At 45.9% G+C, this 27793-nt stretch overlaps 1 protein-coding gene across 2 annotated transcripts in view; it reads left to right on the forward strand.

The window, feature by feature from the left end:
- adkb (adenosine kinase b) overlaps window positions 1-27793 on the forward strand; it is an 86346-nt gene that overhangs the window by 3686 nt on the left and 54867 nt on the right. For both annotated transcript variants that reach the window (XM_037463021.2, XM_037463022.2), the window contains exon 4: window positions 9088-9166. In XM_037463021.2, coding sequence (XP_037318918.2) covers window positions 9088-9166 — 79 coding nt within the window. The remainder of the gene's footprint in view (window positions 1-9087; window positions 9167-27793) is intronic.

The following is a 27793-nucleotide window of genomic DNA, read 5'->3' on the forward strand; positions in this document are numbered from 1 at the left end:
GACCATTTACACCATTGAATTTCTCCCTAATAATTACTCAAAAGTAGTCAAAAATGCTCTTCTGTTGTTGCGTGATCACCGAAACTGGACCCAGATGTGAAGCAAACCGCTGTAAACATTTTTTTTTTGTTTAAATGGCAAATTTTTGGAGGGTTGTTAAAAAGAGAGCTCCCGTTTTTACTAGAATGCAAGTCGAGCAACTTCGTACCTGAGAAGAAACAAATCAAAGTGCAATGATTCTAAAATCATAAAATCACCTGAGTAACTGATCAGCACATGAGATCATCTGTACCTTTTTTTTTTTTTTTCGACACAATAAGCTAACCTTGTCAGGTCTTGTTACTTGACAAAGGGACACATGTGACCTTGGCCAGCGGCGGCGCAAAGCAGCATCATCAGCAGTGTTGTTCTCTTCTGGCACAAAGGCAGCGGTGTTATCTTTAGCCCCACAGACACCGTTCCCTCCGCATTCTGCACAAGGTCAGGGCAGGATTAACATGCGGCTTTGGCTGGTTTATTCCCAGCACAATGCGTCTCAATGCATGTCTCCTCCAATGGCACACACCAGCACACTCGATTTTCGTGAATCTATATCTAAATGCACCTGTGATACTTTTTTATTTTTATTTTTTTTAAAGCATGTTCTCTACGACTGCTTTTAGATGCAGTGATACGAGCCGCAGCACTCATCCAATTGAGGACGTTGGGTTGCTACCACAGAGAGGTCATTCACAAGGTCATCGGTCCGCAGGAGAAGGACTCGACGCCGTTGTTTCTGACGAATAACCTCATCACTTAAAAGGCCCCAATAGACTCACAAGTCGAGGACACCACAACGCTATTGTTGTGCTTCTGGATCTGTAACGCGATTCATTCATTTTTTTTCTGCCCATCGCCCTGGTGGGAGAGCGATCATTGGATGCAGTGCACTGTGGCCATGCCTGAATTCAATTATCTAGTCACAGCTGAGCCCATCTAATCCTGTTGTGGCTGAGGAATTGTCTGGTGTAGAAACCATCAGCATCCCTGTTAGTACTGGCTCGGGACTTAATGCTGTCTTTTTCTTTTTTTCTTTCTGACTTGGGGGCCTTTTAATATATCTCATGTTTTACAACAAGCTGATTTCCTCTGGAAACTTTATTAGTTGACAAATAGACAGGACCACATTTATCAAGCAAAAATGATTCTCTTAATCTTTCTCCCCATCTTCCCACGTCTGAATACTTTTTAATAAAGGCTGAAATGAAAAGAAGGAACCGGTGACCGTACAACTAAAGTGTTGTTTTCAGTAGATGGTGTTTTGATTTTGGGGCGTGAGAGAAAACCAACATGTTTTCACTTCCTCGCTGAATGCATCATTCTCTGATTTTAGGAGGTGACATTCACAGCTTACATTTTGGCGAGGTGTAGTTGACCACGTTAAGGTGAGCTGGTCCTAGTCAAACAGGCCTATTGATGGATTGCTGCCATCACATGGTTTTAAATGTTTGGTATCTGCAAAGTCTAACGGACTTTAGAACTTTTAAAGATGTGTGGTCTTTCTAATCTCCAAGTCAGATGATCAGGCAAACAACATCATGATGTTGTCTAAGTGATGTTGACTGGAGTTGTCTCCTGCTGTTTTGTATTTGATTGTAGACCTTTTAAATTGTGTATGTTGTTAGCATGTAGTGTTTTAAAATAAGATTGTCCCTCCCCCCTCCCCACTATCTAATTGCAGTAAAATCGACATGTACCTTTGTGTCCAGCAGGGGGCAACAGCAACCTGCTGTTTGTGCCCCAAGTTGTCTCCGTAGGAAACATGGCAACATAATGAAAACACGCCTCTTTCTGCAGGAGATTAGAATATGGGCAAATAGATCTTTTGGTTCAGTATAACTGGTCAGAACAGGTTGTTAGGAACACGCAGCATTGCATAATACTCTATTCACCCAAACCCTCTTGGACTTAAACATATCATATTAGAGCTAATGATTATTAGTGTGTCAAATGAGGGACTCATTGTTACACTGAGTGTATTGTCACCTCTGAAATTGTGGGGGGGGAAAAAAAAAAAGATCAGCCGGCTCTTGGATATTAGTCTCGTTCAAACATTTGTTTGACTCCCTCTGTCCAATGATAATTGTTTACTTTCTCATCTCTGGATGATGGCGTGACTCCTTTTTCAGAGGTTGTTTGCTCACAGCAATTAAGTTCATCAGTGCTCATCCCACCTCCTCCTCCTCCTCCTCTCGCTTTCCCTCCGTGCACCCCGTCTCCTCTCCTTTTCTCTCTTTCTCTGTGCTAAATGCAGATTAGCAGCGTCACAATCGCATCCAGAATGAGAGTAAACTCCTCATTATGCCGTGTGACCCTCCGCTGAATGAATAATTCAGGGACGCAGCGCTAGTGGCTGGCTGCTATTAGCATTCCGGATGGCGACGGGGAGGGAGGGAGGAAGGGAGGCTCATATCACCGACGGGGCTGACTCAGGGGGATCCGTGCTGGATTGAGACACACATCACACACGCACATCATCACACGACACAGGAGATCAGTGGAGGTGCCTCTCCACTCGCACCCCCCCGCTGTCTGTGTACATCTTACACACACACACCTCCACCCCTTGCTGCTGCCATGCAGCTCAATGTGCTTACTGCGAGGAAAACAACAAAGGCCTCTCTCACGGAGTACATGTTAAAGGTGTGTGTGTGTGTGTGTGTGTGTGTGTGTGTGTGTGTGTGTGAGAGATTCTGCTCTGTAAACACACTTGACTCTACCCCTGTTTTTTTTTTCTTCCATTTTCTGTCTTTTTTAAATATATAACGAAGCAAGCTATGAGCACTAGAACCCCTCCCGGCGGAGCTATTATGGTGTGTCAGGAGGAGAAACACTGCTCTGTGTGTGTGTGTGTGTGTTCACTCACATGCAAGCATGCGTGCAGAAGCTGCATGTCCCTGCCATGGTGCCACTTCACTGGATGCACTCATGCTCGACTGAATGCGTAGACACATTACAGCCCTCCCCCCCCTTCCCTTTTTCACTTCCCAACTCCCTTGTCTGAGGCTGAGTGCCGTACGACTGTACTTAAACTCACCTCTGCTGGCCCGCAGGGGGGGGCCGGACAGAACCCACCCCACCCTCCTGCTGCTGAGGCCAAAGGTCGCGGTCTTGCATCCATCAGCCGACCTCTGAGCCGGAGAGAGCGAGCGGAGATTAGTGGCACTCAAACTGGTAATTGAGACATCAGGAACATGTTTGGCCGCCAACTGCGCCGCTCTCGATGTTTTATTGATGTGCCTGAATCCCACGATTTTGGGCCCGAGCTCATGCGCCCCCCCCCCCGTTGAGCCGTGCGCAACTGTGAGGATTGTGGATGTGAACTCTTTTATGAATTTGCCAAACAAGTGAACCTAATAAATGATACACCCCGTTAGAGCGTGCACGCTGCATCGTGAGAGATGGCTGATGCAATCATAATTAAAGGCTCCTTCTTCCCCGCTGGAGCCTCTCGTTGGAGGGGGACTGCCAGCAGGTGGTGCCAGAAGGGGAGATCACAAGTCAAAGGGAGTGTAACAAACATAATCCACATCTCTGTGCATGTTGTCCTCCCCCCACCCACCTCCTTTTTTTATTTTTTATTTTTTCTTCTCTTTTTTTCTTTTAGAGTGTTTTATAATTAAAATGTGGGCGTCACAGCCAGTACATACTGCATGTTCGGTTCAGAAAAAGAATGCTCGGGGCTATTTTTAGTCATCTTTGATCCAGCCACACAGGACAAGCCAACGACAGCAGCAGCCCCCGTACACATGTAGGCTAGTTAGTGCACTCCACACACCTAGCATGTGTGGTGTAAGGGGGGGTTGGAGATTGGAGGCCTGACTGGTGAGCGGGGCAACACTCCCTGCGTGTTTAAAGTTCACACCGGCCCATATGGTCCCCGCAGTAGGGGGTGTCGGCGGAATTATTCACACGGAGTGCTCTGAATCGCCAAGATCCTGGTATCAACCTCTCGGATAAGGGGACCGTCTCAACGGATTTGTGCCTCGGGGCTTCGAATCTCAGTCCTCAAGAGGACACCAGAAGCACCGTCTTTGCTTACACGCTCCGACCCCCCCCCCCCCCCCCTGCCTCCCTCAATGTGTCTCTCTCTCCTCCATGTCCTCTCACACACTTACACCCCTCTCCCACGTCCACACAGTAGTGTGACAAACAACGCCGCACTCTGCAGCGCGAAGCTTCCCCCCCCCCCCCCCCAGTAAGAAGAAGGAAAAAAAAAATGTGACATTTTAGGAGGAAATAATAAGAACTCATCCTCCGTGACCATATTTTAACCCCCCCCCCCCCCCCCCCCCCAGGCCTAATCCTTGAGTGCAGCCTAATTGAGTACAAACGGCAGTCCTCAACAAATGGGCTGCTGGATCGGCTGATTATTAAAGGGATGTACGTTTGTTGTTACTGCATTCTAATGCAATTACTCACTCATTATGACCATGTAATTGTGCAGTCATTAATTGTGCACCCAGTCCGTAATGCGTCGGGGCTCATTGCGGCTGAAGTCGTCGCTTTTGGTTCACTCCTTCCTCGGCCAAACGGGGGCCAAAATTCAAGCAAATGGGATAGAGATGCCTGAAGTATGTCATCCTGCTTTTGTGTCAATCAGCGGTCGTCCCTCGCTGCACCGGAGGATGGGAACAAGGCCTCGCTGGCTGTTTGAATCGTGACTCATTGGTGTTCAGTGCTTTTATGCGTCTCATTCTTCGCCATCCATTCCCCTCCCGCCCTAATGTTCCACCGATAAGAATGTGCTATTCATTCTGCCTTCTTCACCAGTTGCTATAGAGAGAACGAGAGGAGGGGGATTGGGGGGTGGGGGGGGGGTGGAAGACACTCTACAGGCATTGAGTGAAAAGCACATCTATTTCTGAGGGGGAGTGAGGTAGAGGATAATTATTGATTTGGAATAAGAAAAGATAAGGCTCAACCTTGAGCCGCCTCGGCGATGGCGCGCACAGGCGAATAATTAATGGGCCCTGTGTCGTGTCGGGACAAGCTTTCACACGGAGACGAGCGCGTCGATTCTAAACAGATAAACTGCGTAACCCTCTGCGAAGGGTTTGACAAACAATTTAATTGGGGAGGGGGGCGGTGGAAACAACAATATTCCTCACCCGTTCCATCTCCCCTTTCATCACGTCCCCCGAGCTGTTTGTTTTTTTTTGTTTTTTTTCCCTCGGCCTGACCTATGGAAACAATTACTGTGCATCGGGGGCCTCGCGCCGCCTCCAGACGACCACGGAAGGCCGCCGGTGTGGGATTCACGCGCTGATTGTGGCGTCTAATCAGCGGAGGAACCTGTCTCCACTCCAGATGCCCGTGTTGAAAGTGGGATTACCAAAAAGCCTTTTTAGGTACGGATGGGTCCGCCAGGTCAAGTGAACCTGACGTTTTAAGTGTTTGCATTTTTAGTCGCCCCTTCCCTAAATCCCTGAGGAGAGCGGCGAAGAAGCCCCCCCCCCCCCCCCCCCCGGGTCGTCCCCTCACTCCTTTCCCCTCGCCGCGATGAGCGACCGGGGGCCGTTTGATCGCGTCCCCCCCTCCCTCCACCCCGCCTGTCCGCGTGATTTGTAAGCTGTTTTAAGAGCGAACGAGGCAATTAAATGAGGAGGAACGCAGGCGAGTGGGTGCCGGGGCGATCATTAGCGATGAATTACCCCCGGTGTGCACTCCAAACACTCGGGAGGACTTTCGGGGCGGACCACTCCTGAGGATCCAGATCCAATCTAGCCATTGATTAACGGAGACTTGTTCTTCCTGTGGAATCACTCAACGGGGATTTTAGAGCACTCATCCGGTCTTATCGCAGTAGGCCAACATCAAAGGCGAGTGAGGAGGGGAAGGGGGGGGTAAATGGGCTCGCCTTGCCCTCCATGTGGGGACTTGGAGGAGGAAAAATCGTTTTGAGTTATTGCCTCATGTAAATAATCGGTTACTTTTGGGGAGGTGAGAGAGGAACTCGGGAGTCACACGGGGCAAAGAACACTCATAGTGGAAGCTCTCATGTTTCCCTTGATGGGAAACGGCGGGGAGAGGAGGTTAAGGGGGAGGGGGGGGCACCGTGCCCAGGAATGTAAACATCACGACTTGGGCGATCTGCCCCAACAATGTGAATGTGTTAAGCTGGAGGTATTAGTTCTCCAGGAGGACTCTTAATACCCTCTGAATACAGACATTGCATTCAGAAGCCTATAGTTCCCCTGGTTTGATTTGAAGAAGAATAACTAAATCCTTCTATGGGTCCCACACAGGAAGGTATTAAATCGAAAAGTAGCACACCCTTTTAGTCAAGGAGCGGTATTTACTCAGTGTCGAGGGGGGCGTCTCTTGTCGGGCGTGTGTCATGCAACGCGGGGCTCCAGGTACGCAGGTGGAATGCACGGCATGGTTGGAATCTCTCCACCATCAGAACAACAACAGCAGCAGCAGCGGCGGGTTTTAAAAGCAGAGGTTACTGGCTGGGGACATTTTGTTCAAAACAATTTCTCTTTTCCTCTGCTCCGACTGCAGTAGATGGAAAGGGATTTTCTCTTCCTAAATGGCCGAGGGCGGGGGGGGGGTGGGGGGGCGTTTACGGTGTCACTACTATGGGATCACATGATGTTTTGAGGGTGAAAAGGTCTTGAGGCAGCTGCTCCTTTTCGGATGGGATTTTCGAGGCGTCCGAGAGCAGGGCCCCATGCTGTCTGCACTGAAAGGTGGAGCAAATACTTCTCCGGAGAAAACCGGGGGAAAAAAAAAAAAAAAAGGAAAGCTGAACTGAACTCAGAAGCTGTGTCTATTTGAAATGGGTTCTGGAGTCCCTCGGCTTCCTTCGTGTTATAAACACCCACAGTGCTCAAATTCTTCCTTTTGTCAGGAGTCTTAACAGGTGTCTCAGGATGGATTTTTTTTTCCTTTTTTTTTTTTACCCGGTTAGCATATTTTCCACTTGCATGGAAAGCTTTTTTATTATTATTATTTTTATTATTAGGAACATGCAGCCCTGGGTAGACCCCTCGCCCTGAGACATGATATGCAGACTTTCTTTGAAGCGGTAAAGGTTACTTTCACACTCGCTCAAAATTCGGCCATGCCTAGTTAAACCAGGTTGTGCTAAAGTATTGAACACCTCTGGCTGACAGGTGTTGGTAAGCCACGATGCACTTTGCATACATATTCCTCTCGTCTGCAGCGAGCGCATTCAATATTTCCAGGTTCAACTTTAAAATTCAAGTTTACTTCCCCGAAAAGTGCAATTGTTTACCTCCCGGGAGAAGGTTTCTTTTTCCTAAACAGGGAATGAATTGGCACTCTGTCGCATAGACTTTCCCCGTGGGATTACATGCAAGCATTTCCTCTAAAAAAAAAAAAAAATGCTAATATTTGTTGCATTTACGAGAAACACCAACAGGAACGTTATTGTGCTCGCTCAACTATTTTCTGTTTCTGTGATGTAATTCCACCTACAAATTGTCAGTCTTCAATAAAATAAATAAAAAAGCCCCCGGACCTCCTTGTGGTGCGGATCATCCTGACTGCAGTTATGTCATTTTGCTTAGCAGGATGGACACATTTTTCTATAGCCAGCCCCCTGGGAGGCTGTTTGTGTGAACAGCGTCGAGCATGTACATTATTCATATCCTCCGCTCCCCAGATAAAGACTCTATCTCGCCGCGTAGCCCGGCTTTGCGTCACGTTGCGCATTAGCATTGAAGCTGTTGATGTTTGAAATGAAAGCATAATGGGAAAATGCAAAAAGGAATGATAGAGCTGCCTTCAGTATTTCACTGGAGACCCCAAGAGAGTTCCTGAGGTTTATGTTTGAGAACTCAATTGTTTACTCCCCATTCCCCAACGTCATGTCTGTCTTCTTGACTCAATGTGTTTTAGTCTGTTACGCTCATCTCAAAACTCTGCCGTATGTTTCATGCATCAAACATTTAATCAGATGTGGTCTCTAAACAAGTTATCCGCTGAAACTGTGATTGCTGCTAAAACACCACCTATAAACACAAAAGGGGTACATATCCGCAAAGACAAACAGTGAAATAGTTTTCTTTTTAATTCACGCATCTCTTTGAGGATACCAAAATATCTTTCACTGCTCCCCTTGCTTTGATTATGTTTGGCTAACTACAATGTGTAGACCTCTTTTGTGTTCATCAATTTAAAGCCTTACTTCCTCTTTGGCCCCATCACACAAAATGTTTTTTTTTATTTCCAGCGTGCACCAACTTATTCAACTGTTTTTAATACCTTGTAATATTTACTTATTTCTGCCGCAAGAGGCTGATGTAAAGCAATACGCCTCATTCAAAATCAGACTAAACAAATAACTATGAGCATTCTGGTTTTGTTTCCTGGTGAGCTTTGATTTACATAATAAACATCCTAGTTTGCTTGGACGCATTATGTGTGCCTTGTGTTCAGAATGGATGGAAGAAAATTGAAGGCCTCAAGCCTTATTTAGAATGTGGTGCACTTCAGCCCCCTGTGGTTGGAGTGAGTATTACAACAACAAACATACTTTATTAACCTGTCCAAACAGTATGTACCGCAGGAATTCTTTCCCGCCCTTCTCTGGCCTCTGTACAAAATGGCCAGAGATCAGTTGAAATTGTTAACCAAGTCCCATTTTAACTGATTTAAATGGCTCTTGGACTGGAGTTTGTTTATTTGTATTGTGCGGTCACCCGGTGGAATATCTGACATGCTGATGGTGATAGGAAAAAGGTGGATCCTCAGAGTCATTAGAGACCTTTTCTCCAGAGAGACCACGAGTGCCTAGAGTAACTAGATTTCATTATCTATTATCGCAGCAGCTCCTTAACTGTGCCTGGATAACCTCTCATAATGGATCACGTCTTGAGTAATTTGTAGTGCTTATGAAATGCAATTTCTCCTCACTCCTCCTACACACGTTGTGATGTGACAAGTGTTGATAAACCTGTCGTGTGCTAATGTTACAGCTGGTTAGATGTAGTGTTTTCACAAAGCCTTTACCATGTCTGGTATTATTCATTTTTTGGAATCATCTTGAATGATTTGTTTTCTACTTATTTCTTTCAGGTTTGAAGAAATTGTCAAGAGGAACAAAGTTGAATATCATGCTGGTGGTTCGACCCAGAACTCTGTCAAAATTGCTCAGGTTAGTCTTTTTTTGGCTCTGTGCAGCGTGCATGAATGTGTTTTTAAAATGTGCGCCCGGTATGCTCGCAACCCTTGGGGTGTCATCTTGGGAATTCAAAGCATAGCTGCACGCACAGCATGTTGACACATTACCGTTTTAGGTGTTGTGAATTCATCAGACCTGCTAACGCCGGAAAGAGGAAGCCGAGGAGGACTCCTAATAATTGCAGTCTTATCCAGTTGGCCTAATTTCCTCTGACATATCAAACATCAATTAGAAAGAATTAGAAGTAGATGCAATTAACATGTCACAAGGAATTATATCAAACAAATGCTGATCATCTCCCTGGCTGTTTGACAGATTTTAGCATCAAAAAAAAAATGGTGACATTCTAAATCTAAAATGGCAATCTGAACCTGAGAAGATTACTCGCATAATTATTTTTTGTATTTTTTTTAAGTGACTGCAGTGAGTCTGTGAATTTGACATGCAGTGATTAGCTGCTGATAAGGCTTTGGTCTGCTTACAATAAACAAAGAAAAAGCACCGAGCTGATAAAATAATTCTCTTCCGAGGAGGAATGAGTGCAGAAGCTAATTGAGAGGCTGATGCTTGTAAAAGCGCCGTCTCTTTCTTCTGTGTGGGCTTTTTGTTTGTACTTGTCAGTGCAGTGTGTAGAGTTCTTAGTCGTACACATGTGCTTGTGCGTGCGTGCCTGTGTGTGTGTGTGTATTTTCGCACAAAATATGTGCAGAAAAAGATAGCAGCCATGCCCTCAGGCTGCCACCAATTGGAGACAGTAAGCATCCTTTAAAAAGAGACGGGGAGCTGTGCACCGCCACACAAACACTCACTTTAATTATCATCAACAGAAGCATTTACATAACAGTCACTCATACATCTTTTAATTTTATTCTTTAGACAACAACTCCCCCGATTTCTTTTAATCGTGTGTCCTACATGCAGCAATAAAAATGGTTCGGAACCAGTCAAAGATTTGGACACACTTTCTCATTGATCTTTTGACTGGTTCTGTAGATGTAATAAAACAATGGGCTTACTTTACTTACATCTTTGAAAAGTTAGATTTTCCACCAAGATCGCTTTTTCGCGTATTGTCACTAGACTAGCCGCAGATTTAGTTCGGTCTGCCTCAGTGAAGCCGTGGAGCTTCATGTTTTATTGAAGAGGACACTGAAGGAAGTACCTCAAGGTGCGTATCAACTCTTACGTGAAATCAGATGGAGAAGGAGGTTTGTATTGAGGGCCGAGGAAGAGCCGCCGTGGCCCCCGTGCCCCGTGAGAAGCGTTCAGTTGACTAAATCGGTCTCATAATGGCATGGCGGAGCCCAGTCAAATTTCATTCTGCTCTGTTTATTTGGATATTTACCCCCTTCAGAGAGAAGTTATAGAGCTGATTTTGAAATGCTCACGATAACAAGAGTGTTTTCGTCCCACACCCAGAAGTCTCAGAAACAGTTTCTGTCAATATATACCTTGAAGCGCCGACTTTTCCACATTTCCACTTTCAGGCGCTGGTGTTCTTTTATGAAAAATGTATAATGCATAACCGGCTCCCAGATTATCACATTGTAGCACTTGCAATATGTGAAACTTCAAACCCCACCGTATTGTGGAAGCTGAACCTTCAAACACGAATGATATGCACTGCAGCACTGAATCCACATCAAAGGACCCCGGTGACTAAATGAGATGCTCAATCCGGGGCAGGTTTGCTCAGGAGCGCCGCTGGAGGAGAGAGAGAGAGAGAGAGAGAGGGAGAGAAGGGGAGAGAAGGAGAAGGAGAAGGAGAGAGAGAGAGAGGTGTTCAGAGGCTTTGCACAGGAATTGCTGCGCACGCTGGGAAAACCCAGGGTGTGGGAGGATCAATGCCTTCGCCAGTAGAACCCGCACTTTTCCTGCAAAAAAACCCCCTCCTAACCGCTTCATCGGAGGCTGTAATAGGTTAAATACCGCCGCCTCCATCGAGCCGAGATTTCTGCACTATCAAGGAAAAGCTGCACCTCGGCTTTAAGGAGATGCGGAATCGATGGTAATTGGATTTAGTCAAATGAGAATTGACCCGGGCTGAATCTTGGGTGGATAAGTATTGTTTCCCTTTAACCACCGCCTCTGCCCCCCACGCCTTGATCGAAATCATCCGCTGCACGACGTCGATCGGGTAGCACTGCATGCTATCTTTAGCACGGATGCGTCACGTTCGTGCATTACGCTCCCTGTCACTACTTATCCACATTCAGAGCACACGTCATGGCAAACCCAAGAAGTCCCGGGGTAGACGAATGAGCACACCTTGAACGCGCCTGTCTGTGCACCAGTGCTCCTAAATGAGCTGTAGATGTAGGTCGGATCAAGCCGGTGAAGTCAAAGGCTTCCAAGCGAAGCTGCCTGGCTCTGATTCTTATAAAAGGAGGGAAAAAAAAGAAAAGCAAATCAAATGATGCAAGTGTGTTGGAGGTCGTTGTCCTTGCCCAGGTTTTCTAACAAGCGTCGTGCCCCGAAGGGGAACCCGACATAAAGGCTCACCTAGTGGATGTTGCAGGGCTGCGAGGTAACTGAAACCAGCCCGGCGTTGCTCGCTCACATACAGCCTTGCACATCAAAGGGCTTCTCCGCAGATACTGCATGGAGGGAAACAACAATCCTAAATATATATATATTTCAGACATTTAGAAAGTTGAAGGGAGAGGAGGAAAAAAAAGACAAGAAATTGGGGCATTTTCGAGCATGCGATCCAGAATTTGGTGGTGTTCATCACAGGTGACGGGAATCAGCGGGGTGAGTCATTTGACTGGAGGGCTGTATCGAGAAGCACAGTCAATTCATTTAGACAGAACATCAAAGTCCTCCAACAGCTCCTTAGGGCCCAGAGAGTGAAGTCTGAGCAGAGACAGGCTCACGGCGAGTTATTGCTGCTGCCAGGGGAAGTAGATCCTGCTCCGAGTGCCTCGTGTAAACTGCATTCTCATTATGGTCCTCACAAATCAACTGCATTGACGTATTTTATTACTTTGCACTGTAAGCAGGCTTTGTACCCCATTCGCCGAAGGGACAAATTGCAACGTCTTTAAGTGCTCGCGAGTCACAGAAAGTTGGGATCAAGTATGTTTCCCCCGCTTCCTTTTCATTTAGATTGTGCGCCATGTTTGCAGTGCGTCTCATCAATTTCACTGCGCTGTTTTAATTATTGTTTGGAAAGTAAAGGCTTTTGAAAAATCTGGCGTCTCTGTTTTGGTTGCGGTGCCTGTTTAACATTTCCTCAGACTTGGTCAATCGTTGAAGGGGTGAATGGGGCCCATGTTGGCTCTGAGCGCCTAATTGGAAACGCATGTGCACCACACTGTTGAAAGTTTGTATTCAAAAAACAGAACAATCCCACAGCACTACTTGACTTCGAAAAAGTTCCTCACCAGCTCATATTTTGTAGAGGGGGTTGGGGGGGGGGATACTTAAACCGGGTTTGATGTCTAATTGACTTATTTCTCTGGGTGGAAATATTCCATGACCTAATGTTTGGCTTTTAAAGCTCGTTTTGTTAAATAAATAAAGCAACTGGAGCAACTTGCCTCCATTTGAATGGGCTGAATGAAGAAATGCCTACGTCTGGTTCCACTTAGAGAAAAGAGGACAGTTAAGGAGAAATAGTGGAGCTTTTGTGTTCAAACTATGTGACTGAACTAGCAGCAGGATGTGCTCACCGGCTAGATGAGGACGTTCACCATTACACCGTTTTTCTCTTGTTTTCCACTTTCATTCTGGTCAATTCAGGGATTGCTTTTAAGAGAAATATTATTTTGCTGCGACTTTTGAGGGCTTTTGAGTGAGACATTAAATGCTGGGCCATTTAGCTTCTGGGATAAAAGCTTTGGCTCTCTGGTTTTGGTGGGGTTTGGGGGGGGGGGTTGATCACACGGAGGGAACTTGTGGCTCACAGATCCCGGCTGCAGCTGCGCTGAAACGAGCACGCTAATGACTGATAAAAACCTGAACCCTGGTGGGCCTTTGTGTTTCACTCTGCAGAAATCAACCCTCTCCAGCATGCGCCTGTTGCTAATGCAAAAGCTTCTTGTTTGTTTTAAGACAGGTTAATTGCGGCACCACCGTTAGCATCCCGCTCCGAGACGTTTAATGGCGTCGGGGTCTTGCAGTTTCCTTCCCATTAAGAAGCAGCGGAAGGTTACAGTCTGTTAAGTTTCTCGTGAGAGATGCATGAAACCAAATTCTTTTCTTTCTTTTTTTCGTTCTCATCTCCGCTCATTCTAGACATTCCAGGTGTGCACTTGAGGGGGGGGGGGGGGGGCTGCCGTTGTTTTTTTTTTCTCGGCACAAGCGGCGGAAGCGGAGAGCTGCCTCATTCGCTTTGATGAGCGATGTGTTCATGCGTGGGCTTCAATGTCACCCGCCATGAGGCAGCTGTGAAGTCGCGGCTCACGTCTGTGGTGCCATTTACTCAATGATGAAGTGGGGAGATCTCTGTTGGTTCCACACCCACCTCCCCTTTACACACACACACACACACACACACTGAGCATGTGTTCCTCCCACCTCAACGGTATTGTGAGTGTATGTCGGAGCTAATACCAGCATGCATTAAATCCCCAGCTCTGTGATCACAATGATAAAGGTTGACTGGGCGATTATGCGGGTCTTTGTCATCAGAGGGGGTTTGTTAACAGCGGATGCCCCCCACCCTCCCACCCGACCCCGTTGCGTGCCGCCTTTTCTTTCATACTTCCGCTTTTCTGTCAAATTTGACTCTTGTGTGAAAGTAATTTGCTCGATTTGTACCTTTTCCTCCTCGTTAATTTTAGCCGCCAAAAGGGGAAGGCGTGGGGAGTAGAGTGTAACCCATAAGCATGCATCGGAAGGCGTGTTGATTAACATTGAGGGACGCACTCGCTCGGCGTGCATCATCCGGCCCTCAGAGGCTGGCAGCGGAACTCAACTCGTGATATCTTGCATAACGTGTCCTTGCTTAAAGCCCTTGGTTGCAGGCTCGGGAAGAAAGGCGGCACCATTGGCTCGCTTGTCTTTTATTTTCTTTCTTTTTTTCCCCCCGCTTGGCTGTCGCGCAGTTGCCCGGCGCTCGAGGCGAGCTCTGAGTGAAATGTGAAAGGAGTTGTTAAACAGACAGTAGTCCGCGTATCTGGCAGCTTTCTCATCGGGAATCGCACAGGACCCTCGGTCTGCCCGCCACGTCTCGACGCATCCTGCGCTTTAAAGCAGCCGCTTTGTGCGTTTCTGATGCCATGAATAAAAAAATAAAAATAAGCGCCCAGCCTTTCAGACCGTAAACAATGGCTCGTTAAACAGGCTATTGGTTGAAAAATCGTCTATCGACGCAGGTCAAGTAACGGATGAATGAAAGGATGATTGGGCATTTTGCACGACTCTTTGACGTTTCCACATGATTATCGAGCGATGCCCCGCTCTCATCTTTCCCCCCCGCAGAATGTCTGTGGCAGGAGCATTTATTTGGCACATTCTCAGCATGCTCCCACTCTTGCGGTTGAAGTGTTGCGTAGCAACTGAGAAAAACAGCTTTAAATATTTTGGTTAAAAAGGGTCTTAAGAAAATAAAGAACAGCCTGCAATTACTGTTCATTTCTCCCGAGTTCATAAGTTTAAGGAGCTGTAGCATTGTGCCAAGTCATAAATGAAAATACCAAATTAGGCTTTGTTTGCTCGGAAAATCTGAGAAATGGTGTGTGTGTGTGTGTAGAATACTGCGTCCCCTCCTTGTGCCAATGCGGTTATTCATCTCTAGCGTTTTTTTGATCGAATAAATGCCTGCAGCTGTCTGCACCTTCACTAATTCACAAGTGTTTTGAAACAAAGCTCGCAGGAGTTCTGCAGCTCTGCGCCGTTTTCAAGCCGACGCAGTAGATCTGTGGCGGGATGCCGAATGTGTAGGTGAGGGCAAATTTCAAGTGATGTGCCTCAGGAAAACGGATGGGGATGGATCGACGAGGATGGGGGAGAGGTGGGGAGGTGGGGGGGGGGGGGGGGGACGCGCGCATGTGGTGAGAGAGCGAGAGAGAGAAAGAGAAGGCTGGATGACGCACAGCAGGTGACAGACAGACACTAATGGTAATGGCTCTTATCAGTGCCTTGCTCGCTCCCTCTTTTCACATGGGCTCTGACATCCTCCTCCTACTCCACCTCCTCCATCTAGCAGGGGGTGGAGGGGTGGAGGGGGGGGGGGCTGCTGGGAGCTCGCTGGGTTGTGCAGCCCGCTCAGACGGAAAGAGCCTGCCAAACACCGGTCCCCTCACATATAAATTGCATCATTAACATCGCCTAGATTATTCCAAGCTCTCCCACCGGGTTTATGGCAGCACCAGCTCATCTTAACTATTTGACTCACTGAAGACATTCAGGTTTCCTGAGTGAGCTGTTCTCAGATCTGTGGAGAAATGTTCTATTCTCTCAAGGCTTTTAACAAATCCAGAGGAAACTGGGGTTTTTATTTCGCCCAAATCGGCTTATTGTGTTGTCTAATGTGTTTTATTTCCCATCATGAGTAGTGTGTTGTCATGCAAACCAAAGGAAGGAGATCTGGGGAGAATACCTGGCAACATGGTGTGAAATTTATTTCATATGAATTTCTGTGTATTTATATGATCCATATATACCAAGTCAAATTAATCTTTAATGCAACATAAAGGAATGTTCCACCGCTGTGTCGTGACATGTGAAAAAGTCTGGTAACCTGGTTATGTTTTTTTCATTTTAATGTATTGTCTAAAACACTGTAAAATCCAATAACATTGTATGCTTATTTAATCTGTAAATATATTTTCACTGAAAGTAGATACATGTTAATATTGGCATGAGGCTAATCCTCTAAAATTGAACTTGTAGTATATTGTAATATTGCAAAACCACACATGGAGTAATAGATGTAAAGAATGTAAAAAAATATATGTCAAAGCGTCACCAGCTTCAGCTGCTTTGCTGTGTTTTATATCATTGTAAACAACATATGTTTGGACCGTAGACAAAAAGATAAGCATATTAATTTACGATAAAATGTGTCCCATTAGTTCGATGAACAATGATACTAAATGACTGTCCGACCCTATTTGCTTTAAACTTTTAACACCTCAAACTTTAACTTGACCTTAAACTGCTAATTGTCCCATCTTTTTGCTCAAGACAATCCGTGATCTGTTGCACCTCAGACAGAGACTCTTAAGCCCAATTGACATCTGCGGTGGAGCTGGATGGACCTTCCTCCTCCGATCAGGAGGCAATTAACTCTGTAATTACTATCAGAGGTCCGGGTTAAGCTCCAAGTTAAAGGTTGGAGCAGCAAACATTTTATGTGATCCTCTTACTCTATTATCCTTTCTCAGTGCTACAAGGTTTTACCTCATGGGGAGAATACATTACATAAAGCCCCATGGCAATTACCCCTCAATGAATATCCTCGTGGTGTATCGTCCATGTGATTAATCTGGAATCCCCTCCGCCCCGGTCCAAACGCAGGCCTTTGCTCTGCTTACCATGCAGGTTTCCCTTTCACCTGAACAAATGGCTCCTTTGGACCAAAAGTGCCAACCTTTTACTTTTACTGGCTGCTCGGGAGAAGAAGAAGAAGAAAATAAGATAAAAGAGAGAATGAGAGCACAACCTCGTGCAGTGGAAAAAAACCAAAACAGATATTCTAACAAGGAGAAAGTGGAACGGGTGGGGCCGGAGTGGTGGGTGGTGGGTAGTTCTTTTTGGGACCGGGGCGGGTGCTTAATAGTGTTGAATAAAGGAACATTTATATTTGTGGTTCGGCCTGTAACAGCCTCGGGAAAAAGCTCAGCCTCTTCATCGGGAGCAAATCCTATTAACTTACAGTGCTCTCACTCAGGGTAATGGTCTCCACCTTGGGTCTTGGGAGAGCACCCCCCCCCCCCCCCCTTCTGACACATTGATACCCAGTGTCTGGAGGGCCCGGCGTTGGGTAGTCCAACACTAATCAAGTCAAACAATCTGCCGAACTGAAGCAACACGGAGTGAGGATGTTGATATCCAGCGCGCTCATTCAACAGGCCCCTTCACACGTTCCTAACCCAATACCCAAGGATCGGCGCGCGGGATCAGTTCAAGATCAGGTTATCCGAGCCCCTGAGAATTGTAAAGCGATCCCCGAGGCAGCGTTTTGATTACTCAGACGCGATCGGAGCTGGCAGTTGCGTTGTAGACCGCCAGCGCCAAAGGGGGGAAACTCCTTTGGTCTCCGTTTATTCCTTTCCGGGACAGGTTTGTGTCTGCGAGCGTTTGGCGGGGGGGAAAGTGAGGAAAGAAAAACTCAATTTACAGTATGTGGGTAACCACCATCCCAGGGCCAATTGGTAAGAGAAACTTACCAATATCTTTTTGTGAAAACACGGGGCACCTCCAGTTTATTTTCTGTCTGGAATGTGATGTTTCACAAAAAAAGCCAAAGTTAGTTTAAAGCTGCCACATAGTGTCATTAGCCTACCGCGGGAACCTCCGGGAATAATGGGAGCTCTTTACCAAAGCATAACTACCCACAAAGGGCGAATTTCAACCTGGTCCAGTCTCTTAATTGGTAAGAGACTGGACCAGGTTGAAATTCGCCCTTTGTGGGTGGCAGCCGTAGACTGTGTGGCAGCGAACTTCTCCTCCCCTTAAAACGCAGCAACTGGTTGGTTTCCCAACCCGTCCCACATGGTTTTCCTTTTACTATTGGCACCCTTTGAAAACCGCCTCATTTAAATGTGTCCTCAACACGAAGGCAATTGATGCTTTGTGACTCCACTGATGGATCACCTGGGTCTGGGCCCGCTCATAAATCCATGTTCAATGGCACGTTCTTCTCCTTTCACCATCACCCCTTGTGCCGGCTGTCATCCGGCTGTCTTATGTCTGCACAGGTTCAGTGTGTACCTGTCAGATACAATTTACGGCAGGCAATTTGTTGTGTGCCATGGGAGTTGCGGCTTCTCGGGAACTTTTTGTTGTTGTTGTATTTGTTGCACGTTAGACGTTTCAATTTCTGTATTTCCGTCATGGGGAACCTTTTTTTTTTTGAATTGTAATGTTTTCAGGCCGGTTAAAAGGGTTGTGTTTGGGATTTAGATCATCTCAAAAGTGCATCGTCACTAAGCTTTAAGTCAAAGCTGTTTTGCATTTGGGAGGTACGTGTGACGGCAACATAAGTCGACTCGCGATGAGCTGTCACTCGCCTTGTTTGATACGATAAAAGGAAATGAATGCACAGCAATTAGATGTTTGTTCTGTCGCATTGTTGCACAACCGCGCCTCCGCTGCTTGTGCTCTCAGCCAGGATTATCGCCCCTAAAGAGGGGGGAAGCATTACAGAATGACAGCCTCTCATGTCGAACAAGTCAAGCTGATTCAGTGAATATTGAAGAGGTTCCCACCACATGTTCTCCTGCACGTTAAGGGAGCAGCGTTAACCTTGTTTTGATTTGCATCTCCTTTGCAATTAAGATAATATGTCGTAATTAGATTTTTAATGTAGCGCTGTGAGATTTTTGATAATTATACAGAATTCTCCGCGGTGATTTTCTCTTGCCTGCCTGTCTTCACAGATGAATTCGCTGCTGATTAGATCACTGCTCTAATCAGATTTGAGTTACATTGTGAGATGTCTCCGTCAAGCTGGGTTCCTCCGTGCAACTGTGAGGCGGTTAATGCGACGACCCGTACCTTCGACGGGGCCTTTTTAAGCGGCAGGTCGCTCCATGACAACCGACCGGGAGCTGAGCTTGAACTCTAGTCACCCAAACCCCATACAATTAAGAGGAAGGGCTGGCAGTTGAATAAAGGGTTGAAGTGATGTCTTGTGCTGGGTCTGAAATCACTCTCCTCTTCACTCAGGCGCTGCTCTTTACAGAATGACCCCCCCCCTCCTGCTCTTATTGTGACCAGTAAATATGGTTTATCTCTGACAAGTGCTTTGTCACAATACAACGTGGTTCTTTGTTGAATAAAGACATTTTTAACAGTGCAAAACGTCACATTTGATCCCATTGCACTCTTCATTCCACTATAGGTTTCTTACTTGGATGAACCAGTAATATTTTGCTGGATACCTTTTGCTAGTTTTGTACCTGTGTTGATTTTAGCGCTTAATGGATGATGAATTAACTTTCTAGCCCAGGTTACGGTTTCGATCGAGCAATGGTAACTGTGCACATGCTAAAATGCTAATGTCACCTTCTTAGCTAGCCTAAACTTTAGCATATAGTGCACTGTGTAATGGCTGCTAGTCCTGACATTTCAGTTGTTTAACCAGGTGAGGATACCAAGGAGTTGTTTTATTTTCATGCCATTTATAAATTAAATGCTGTAAACATTCAGCTGTCTGTTTTTTAGCCCCCGTCGTCCATCACAAATTAGTTATACTGAGACCATGAAGTCACAAAAAAACTCACAAAACAGATCAACATTTCAGGTATGGTGATTTTGTTGTTGTGTGTGGATATGAATTTTAGGATTATAGTTGGCGTTTTAGTAGGTGAAACTGGTATATTTGTGTGTGTGAAGCAACACGGATTCATCTACACACCCCACAACGCAAAATTTGGACGATTGCAGGTAATGCATATTTCATCAGTACGCCTTACCTCGATGCACCAACTATGGCTGTCATTGTTTGTTGTGTGTCTTGCCTGCGTGGCGCTGTTTCGTAGCCGCTTGTTTTCATTCAGTAGGAGACAGCCGCCAATATTCTCCCTGGCCTTTTCAATACAACTGTGCAAACCAGTCAATACTGGCAGGAGGATATTTTGCTGCCTCAAGTTGACATAGCATCAATACTCGAGGACGATAAACGCAGGCCGGGGGTAAATGAACAGAGATCTGCAAAGGGAAACTAAACCTGAGACCTCTTTGTGGTGCGAAATTGGCCACCACAAAGGAATTAATGACGGATCCTTCCAGCATAATTGTCTAATTATCCCAGGCAGATGGGGCACTGCTTTAACTAGGACACATTGTGCTACCTATCCAGACTCGCCACAACAAAAGGCGAACCAGTGTGACAGCCTCTTCAGCAGCGAGTGGGAGGGAGAGTGAAAGAAAGACAACGTAGAGAGAGGAGGGGTAAAAAAAAAAAAACTGGGATCTGTCACCGAGCCATTCCTCCACTCAATGCGTTACCACAGAAACAAATGTCGGGTGTAAACACCGCGTGGATCACAGCTCCTGGGAGGTGAATCACTGCAGTGTAATGAGGTTGGTTGACATGCTGCACCCCCCCTCCCTTCCCGGGCAAACTCAATACTTAAACCTTCTAATTAAAGACAATCGGCCACCTCGATCATTGATCGCATCGCTCGCCTCTGCATACGCCGTCGCCGGAGGGCTCCATGCCGCTGTTTATTGGAGCCTGTCTTGCCTGCTTTTGTCTCCTGGGAAGGAGGAGGGAAGGGATGTGTTTAGGGGAGGGGTAGGTGAGGATTAAACAAAGGTAAACACGTATATAAATTAAATCTCTTTAGGGGGCTGTTGAAGTGGCAGTGGGACTGGTAGAATACCACACATCCGTGTTTGTCTCTCAGGGGTCTTTCAGGCAAGGCGGCCGCACACATTACCAGTCCTTTTTGGAAGCATTACTTTTCCGCAGCCCAGAAGTTATTAAAGGGGCATTAGGTAATCTATGACCCGTATCGACCTCCATCCGCAACCCGCAACACGGAGACTCTTGTTTTCCAATTCCGAAGCAGGCTTTAAAAGATGATGTGGTGAAATAGGTGCTTGAATTTTTGAGTGTGTTGCTCACGAGCATTATTGCCCTAAGAATCAATGCACAAAGGAATCAGAGGAGCTTCTTGCGGCTGAGAAAAATGTAATCGAATTCCAGATGGTGGTTAGGCAGCTACAGGAACATCTCAGACAACAAAAACAAGCAGTGGATTATATTATGAAAGTTTAATTCGCAGCGGTGTTCCAAAGTTGAAGTTTGATTAACACTCGCTGTTTCACGTCTGGTGTAGTTTCCTTTTGATTCGAAGCGGAGAAGTACAATGATATCCTAGTATGTTAACCTAGTATTATCAACAGAAAATTGCAAAATCAAGTTTAATGAAGTTAACAATATCATTTTATTCTTACTCCATTCTTGATTAGTTTTAAGCAGTAAAGCATATTTGAAATGTTGTATTTTACTGTCTCTATAATATAATGTAGTAATGTAATAATGTAAATATTACACATGTGCGCACGTTGAATATAACAACAATGCAGTTGGTTTTCTCTGTTTGCTTGCATTTCTTTATTGTGTTGCACCACTTTGCTTCCCTTTGGCAGTTGTGTCTAGTCAGACCGTTATTATTGACCCGTGTTATCTCTACCACTGGGGTTCATCACCGCCTTTCGAAGCAGGTGGACAGGAAGCGACAGGACCGACTACTGAGCATCTTCAGGACCTCTGACTTATAGATTTCCTCTGTCTCCCCGTGGGGTTGGGTAATTGCAGAGTTTCAAAAATTGATTTATGGAAAAGAAATGTATCATCAACTGGACGGGGAGTGGATTGGCGGAAGGAGCATAACACACAGTAGCGTGCAATACCCAGATACACCTGCAGAGCAGACGGCAGGTTACCATAGCAGGGTTGGAACAAAAAAATAAAATAAATTGGCCCTTCTAAATATTATACAATTACTCCCATTAAGAATTCCCACTACACATTTGTTCCATGGTTTTATACAGTCATTATTACCTTGTCAAAAGGACCACGAGGTGTTGAAGTGTCGAAAAGTACAATATATTTTGTTCGCAGTCACCCTGATCAGATTTGTGATATAAGTTACATTTCATTTGTATTTATGGGCTTTACAGCAACCTGACCCTGACCTCAAGGAAAACATTGTAGTCTTTCTTGGCCTCGTGTTTTTGTACAGAAGGATCTGATCGGCCTGTCATGTCTACACTGGCAGCGACCCATCTGGCAAGTCACCAAAGAGAAACGTATTATTTCAAAGTGGGTGTAACTTCCTTCTGCCAATCACAAAGTGCTGGTTTGGCATTTCTGAATTCCTGCGGCTGGCAGCTGTTAGCCATTTCCCAGACGACCTTTTAAAGAAGCTTGCTGGGGCTTTCCCATCATTAACAATTACACAGTCATATACAATGAATTTATACTTTTCATTTCATTATTTTTTATTGTATTTATTCTAACAGGACCATGTAGAGTTCAAGACATAAATGTCACCATTTGATACGCTGCACCAGATTTTTTGCTTTAAGCTAACTCGCATCTGCGGTCCCTTTGCAGGTCAAAACGAGGATAGCACAATAACAAACACTACGGGGTTAAAGACATAACATTAAAAATATTAGTACTGAAAAGAAGCCCCAAGACACGCAGTACAAAGCTACACACTAGCACATAACAAATGCATGTTTGTCACTTAAGTCGTAAAGACCATAATGTTCCTGTTCAATGAGTGCAGTGTGATGCAGAACTAGATGCAAAAGTGCTTTGTGAGTTCATTAATTGTTGTTGGCACTTTATATTGTTAAATTTTGCTGACACAATGTTAGCAATTGTCTTTAATATGGCCCCATGCAACAACACAAACTGCATCAGATCAAACGTCAATATAGATTAGGAGAATTATGTCCTTTGTGGTCCAGAAACCATTTCTACGAGCCCCATTGATGCACCAGAGTACATTTTGAGTAAACACCGTCCCGCTGTAGTAAATACTCTAGAGCACCAAATGTGTGTGCATTCGCTTCAGAAACTATCCCTCCTCACCACCGCTTGTCTTTAGTGGGTCGGGGGGTCTGAAGTCAATCCCAGCTAACATGGGGCGAGAGACTGGGTGCGCCCTGGACTGATCGCCAGTCAGTCACAGCGCTGACATCAAGACAAACAGCCGCTCAATGTTGACAAATGACAACATTGTTGCTGTGAGGCGACACCACACCACCCTGCTGAAAATAGTCCCCAACAAATTCTCCTTTTAGCCAAACATTTGCTAAAAAACTGCCCAGCTGTTAGGAAGCTGCTGCTATACTATGTATAAGGAAATACCTTTTTCAATAAACCTTGTCCTTATACTTATACTTTAACATTTGACTGTTTTATTATGTAAGGTTTTATTGGATTTGATAACAATGTACAGTGCTCTCTTTTTGGCTATTAAGCATTGTCCGTCCTTTAAATCGGTCTCCTCGCTCTTCAGATGCAGCGGTGTGGCCGTAAAGGATGCTAGCGTGTCTGGTGTTAGCTTGACACATTATTACACTAACACTGCATTCGCGGTGTTTGGGTTGGAAGCCACAAGCGTTAGTCTTGAGACATAACTGATGTTGCGACGACGGAGATTTTCTTATACACAGAGTTGGTTTATATTTAAGTGTATAATAACACAAGAACAAGCACAGCTTGATAGCTTGTGTAGTCTTGGTGCAGAGGGTTACAAAGTGAAGTTAAGTTTATTGAACTCGCTCTCCTTCTGCACTCATTGGTTTTCATTTCAAGGGTGTGAGAGAGACACAGCTCCCCCCCCCCCCCCCGGCTCTGAGCGGATCCTCTGTGCCGTGTTATTGTAGCCGTGACCTTGGTTCTTTCTCTAAAAGCCTCCTGTTGGTGCAGATCCTTACAGGCGTGCAGCCTTGGCGTGTTGGCCGAAAACTCATTGAATCTGCTCCGCCAAAGCCAACAGGACAAAAAGGGTGCAGGTGCTGCAGTGAAATTGTTTTTTTTTTTTGCTTAAAAAGTAAAGTGTGTGCTTAAGAATATCTCTCTCTCTCTCTCTAACACTCTGTATCCAGAAATCAGCGTGGGGGTTACGGTGTCACTGGAAGTCTGTTTAGACATAGATATACACTCACCGGCCACTTTATTAGGTACCCCATGCTAGTAACGGGTTGGACCCCCTTTTGCCTTCAGAACTGCCTCAATTCTTCGTGGCATAGATTCAACAAGGTGCTGGAAGCATTCCTCAGGGAGTTTGGTCCATATTGACATGATGGCATCACACAGTTGCCGCAGATTTGTCGGCTGCACATCCATGATGCGAATCTCCCGTTCCACCACATCCCAAAGATGCTCTATTGGATTGAGATCTGGTGATTGTGGAGGCCATTTGAGTACAGCCAACTCATTGTCATGTTCAAGAAACCAGTCTGAGATGATTCCAGCTTTATGACATGGCGCTTTATCCTGCTGAAAGTAGCCATCAGAAGTTGGGTACATTGTGGTCATAAAGGGATGGACATGGTCAGCAACAATACTCAGGTAGGCTGTGGCATTGCAACAATGCTCAATTGGTACCAAGGGGCCCAAAGAGTGCCAAGAAAATACTCCCCACACCATGACACCACCACCACCAGCCTGAACCGTTGATACAAGGCAGGATGGATCCATGCTTTCATGTTGTAGACGCCAAATTCTGACCCTACCATCCAAATGTCGCAGCAGAAATCGAGACTCATCAGACCAGGCAACGTTTTTCCAATCTTCTATTGTCCAATTTCGATGAGCTTGTGCAAATTGTAGCCTCAGTTTCCTGTTCTTAGCTGAAAGGAGTGGCACCCGGTGTGGTCTTCTGCTGCTGTAGCCCATCTGCCTCAAAGTTCGACGTACTGTGCGTTCAGAGATGCTCTTATGCCCACCTTGGTTGTAACGGGTGGTTATTTGAGTCACTGTTGCCCTTCTATCAGCTCGAACCAGTCTGGCCATTCTCCTCTGACCTCTGGCATCAACAAGGCATTTCCGCCCACAGAACTGCCGCTCACTGGATGTTTTTTCTTTTTCGGACCATTCTCTGTAAACCCTAGAGATGGTTGTGCGTGAAAATCCCAGTAGATTAGCAGTTTCTGAAATACTCAGACCAGCCCTTCTGGCACCAACAATCATGCCACGTTCAAAGTCACTCAAATCACCTTTCTTCCCCATACTGATGCTCGGTTTGAACTGCAGGAGATTGTCTTGACAATGTCTACATGCCTAAATGCACTGAGTTGCCGCCATGTGATTGGCTGCTTAGAAATTAAGTGTTAACGAGCAGTTGGACAGGTGTACCTAATAAAGTGGCCGGTGAGTGTACAGTGTGAATTGGATTCTATTCTATTCTATGGAGTCTATTGGGATTGTTCAGATGGTGATTTGTGGTCATTCCAGTAAATACTCTGTGTCGGACAGGACGGAATCTGTGTTGGCCCACAATTAGTTTTATAAGTTATTATAAGACTGATTTCAAGGAGCAAATAGAATGAATGAGATCAAATTAGTTTTTTTTTGGCAAAGACAGACTTGTTGGCACACCGAACAAAATCTAAATAGAAATCACATTTTTCACTCTGGTTAGATTTAACTGTAGTGCATTGTCCTCTTTTCTGGCTCCGAGACGTTTGTGTCTAGAAATGTGAAAGTTGCAACCGCAGAGTTTCGGTATATTAACATTATTGGCACGCGGGGTGTTATATCTGGCAAGGAGAATCCGTTTTCGAGAGTGCTTTGGAAATGTAAGGAGCGTCTGCCACAGACCTTATTTTCTTCTCTCAACCTGCAAAGCGTTAAATAGGTCAGTAATATTTCCCTTCTCTTTCGGTGGGGTTTGCGAAATGCACAGGATGCAGGACCAAATCATTAGCACGGTTGGAATCCAGAGCATTAATGGTAACCAGGCGGAGTCGAATGACATTGTTATTGCAGCCGTTCTCGGGAAAGTGAGGCGAGCTCAAAATTTATATTTGATTTATAGCACGGGTTTGAATTTATGCTCCAACTCTCAATAGGAAAGTAAGTGATCTGCGCTTGGCTTCTCAGAAGAAGGGGGAAGGGGGGGGAGGGGGGCCACAGCATCTGGTGCTTGGAAACATCTCCGTATCAAACGCAGCTCCCTCTAGTTTCTCTTTGCACTGCTTAACCACCAGGAATTTACACCTGTAGGGGATATAGCATTACTGCGGTTATTGGACTGGTTTCAAGTCTGAACCTTGAGGAGTGATCAGGCGAGTGAAATAAGCAGCTCTTTGTGGGAACCGTCGAGCAACAGGTTGCTTCCACGCACTGTATTTTTTTATTTTTTTTGCCGCGCGCCAATTTCGTTACCTGATCGCGACTGCAAAGACGGAGCCATGTCATTAACTTTCCCGGGTTTTAATATGTGCTAAATGCTATTTGATAGCTTCAGTGTGGGCTCAGCATTGCAGGCCGCGCAATAGAAAACCTTTTTTTTTTTGTTTTTTTTTTTTGATTTGCCGTTATTTATCGCCGAGTTGTTTTTCCCCAGCAGCTCGCAGAGAGGAGAGCAGAACTATACGGGCCGCTGTCACCACCGGTGCGCTTTGGAATCCTTGAAACGTCGTATCTCCGCATTATTATCTGCTCGAGGTGATGATACAAATACAATTCTTTATGGTTTTGTAATAACTGCCTTGTTTTTCATAGGTACGCCGGGGCGTTATTTATCACTGGCTGTGTTCGCGCCGATTAATGATGCATAACTCTGTCAGAGCTGTCTGGCGTGCAGCACCAGCCGAAGGAATCTGGAAGGTTATCAGAGCAATAAATCCCAAGTTTTCCACCGTTGTTTGTCACGATGCACTGCGGCAGCCAGCAGTTATGACGGTTCCAACTCGCCCCCCCCACCCCCGCTCCCCCCACCTCCCGGCCCCCGGCCCCCACCTCTTCCCTCTGTCTGTGAGCTGTCAAAAAAAAAAAAAAGAAATAACATAACTTGTTTCAAACTGCCGGTTGATACGGGGAGGGGGGGGAATTTGATGGCACAACCTCAAAGTTCAGAGCGGGCAACTGTTCTTAAATCTCCTCCTTATTACGTGGACCGCGTCTGCTTCCAGCTGGATGATGGGTGCAGATAAGGAGCGCGCTGAGATGTTCGTTCTTGGCAATGAGGACGCGAGCACGGTCTGTTCAGTCGGGCATTTTAACTGTTATGTCAATTGCCGTCATCCGCTGCTGTTATGTCTGTAAAGTGAAAATTAAATCAGGTGTGCAGACCGTTCCATCCATAGCCGCCCAGCAGCGGTGTTTGTCTCTCGTCGTGTTTTAATTTATCGACTAAATTTGGCCTGCATTTGATGCATCGTCCGTGGAGCGGGCAGCGAGGACGATTCCGTCCATTAGTGCAATGATAGGCCCTTTACTGCGGCAGGCGCACTGATTGAATGGCAGCCTTCTCAAGGTCAGGCCCGGGAGCTCGGAGCTATTTTCTGCTTACCTGCGCAGCCAGCCGGCCACGGAGTCTGCCTCTACGCCAGCGGGCTTAGTAAGCAGAGAGGCTCGTCGCCGATATTTCCAGCTGGTAACATGAAGAGAAACCTCTTTGCCTGCAGAAAACGACACGCCGGCATTTGTAATACGATCGGTGGGATCTCGATACCGTGCGTAAAGACATCAGGAAAGTCGCTTTTCTTTTTTTTTTTTTCCCATCTGCGCCGAGAGCTGAATCACATTTTGTCCCCTGTGTTTAAAGGTAACCAAGGGGTCAGAGGTCAGAGTGGGAGCACAGCTGTTGTGTCTGCTCTTTTCTCATGGTTGTGAAGGGCACGCCGTTAAGCTCTCCTCCCAAAAAAAGGCCTGCGTCTACGCAGCTGAAATAATACAACACGATCACCATTAACCGACATTCAGGCAGCAGCTGCTTATGTTCAGGG

The sequence above is a fragment of the Pungitius pungitius genome, chromosome 21 (genome assembly GCF_949316345.1).
Source record: "Pungitius pungitius chromosome 21, fPunPun2.1, whole genome shotgun sequence".
Classification (NCBI taxonomy): Eukaryota; Metazoa; Chordata; class Actinopteri; order Perciformes; family Gasterosteidae; genus Pungitius; species Pungitius pungitius.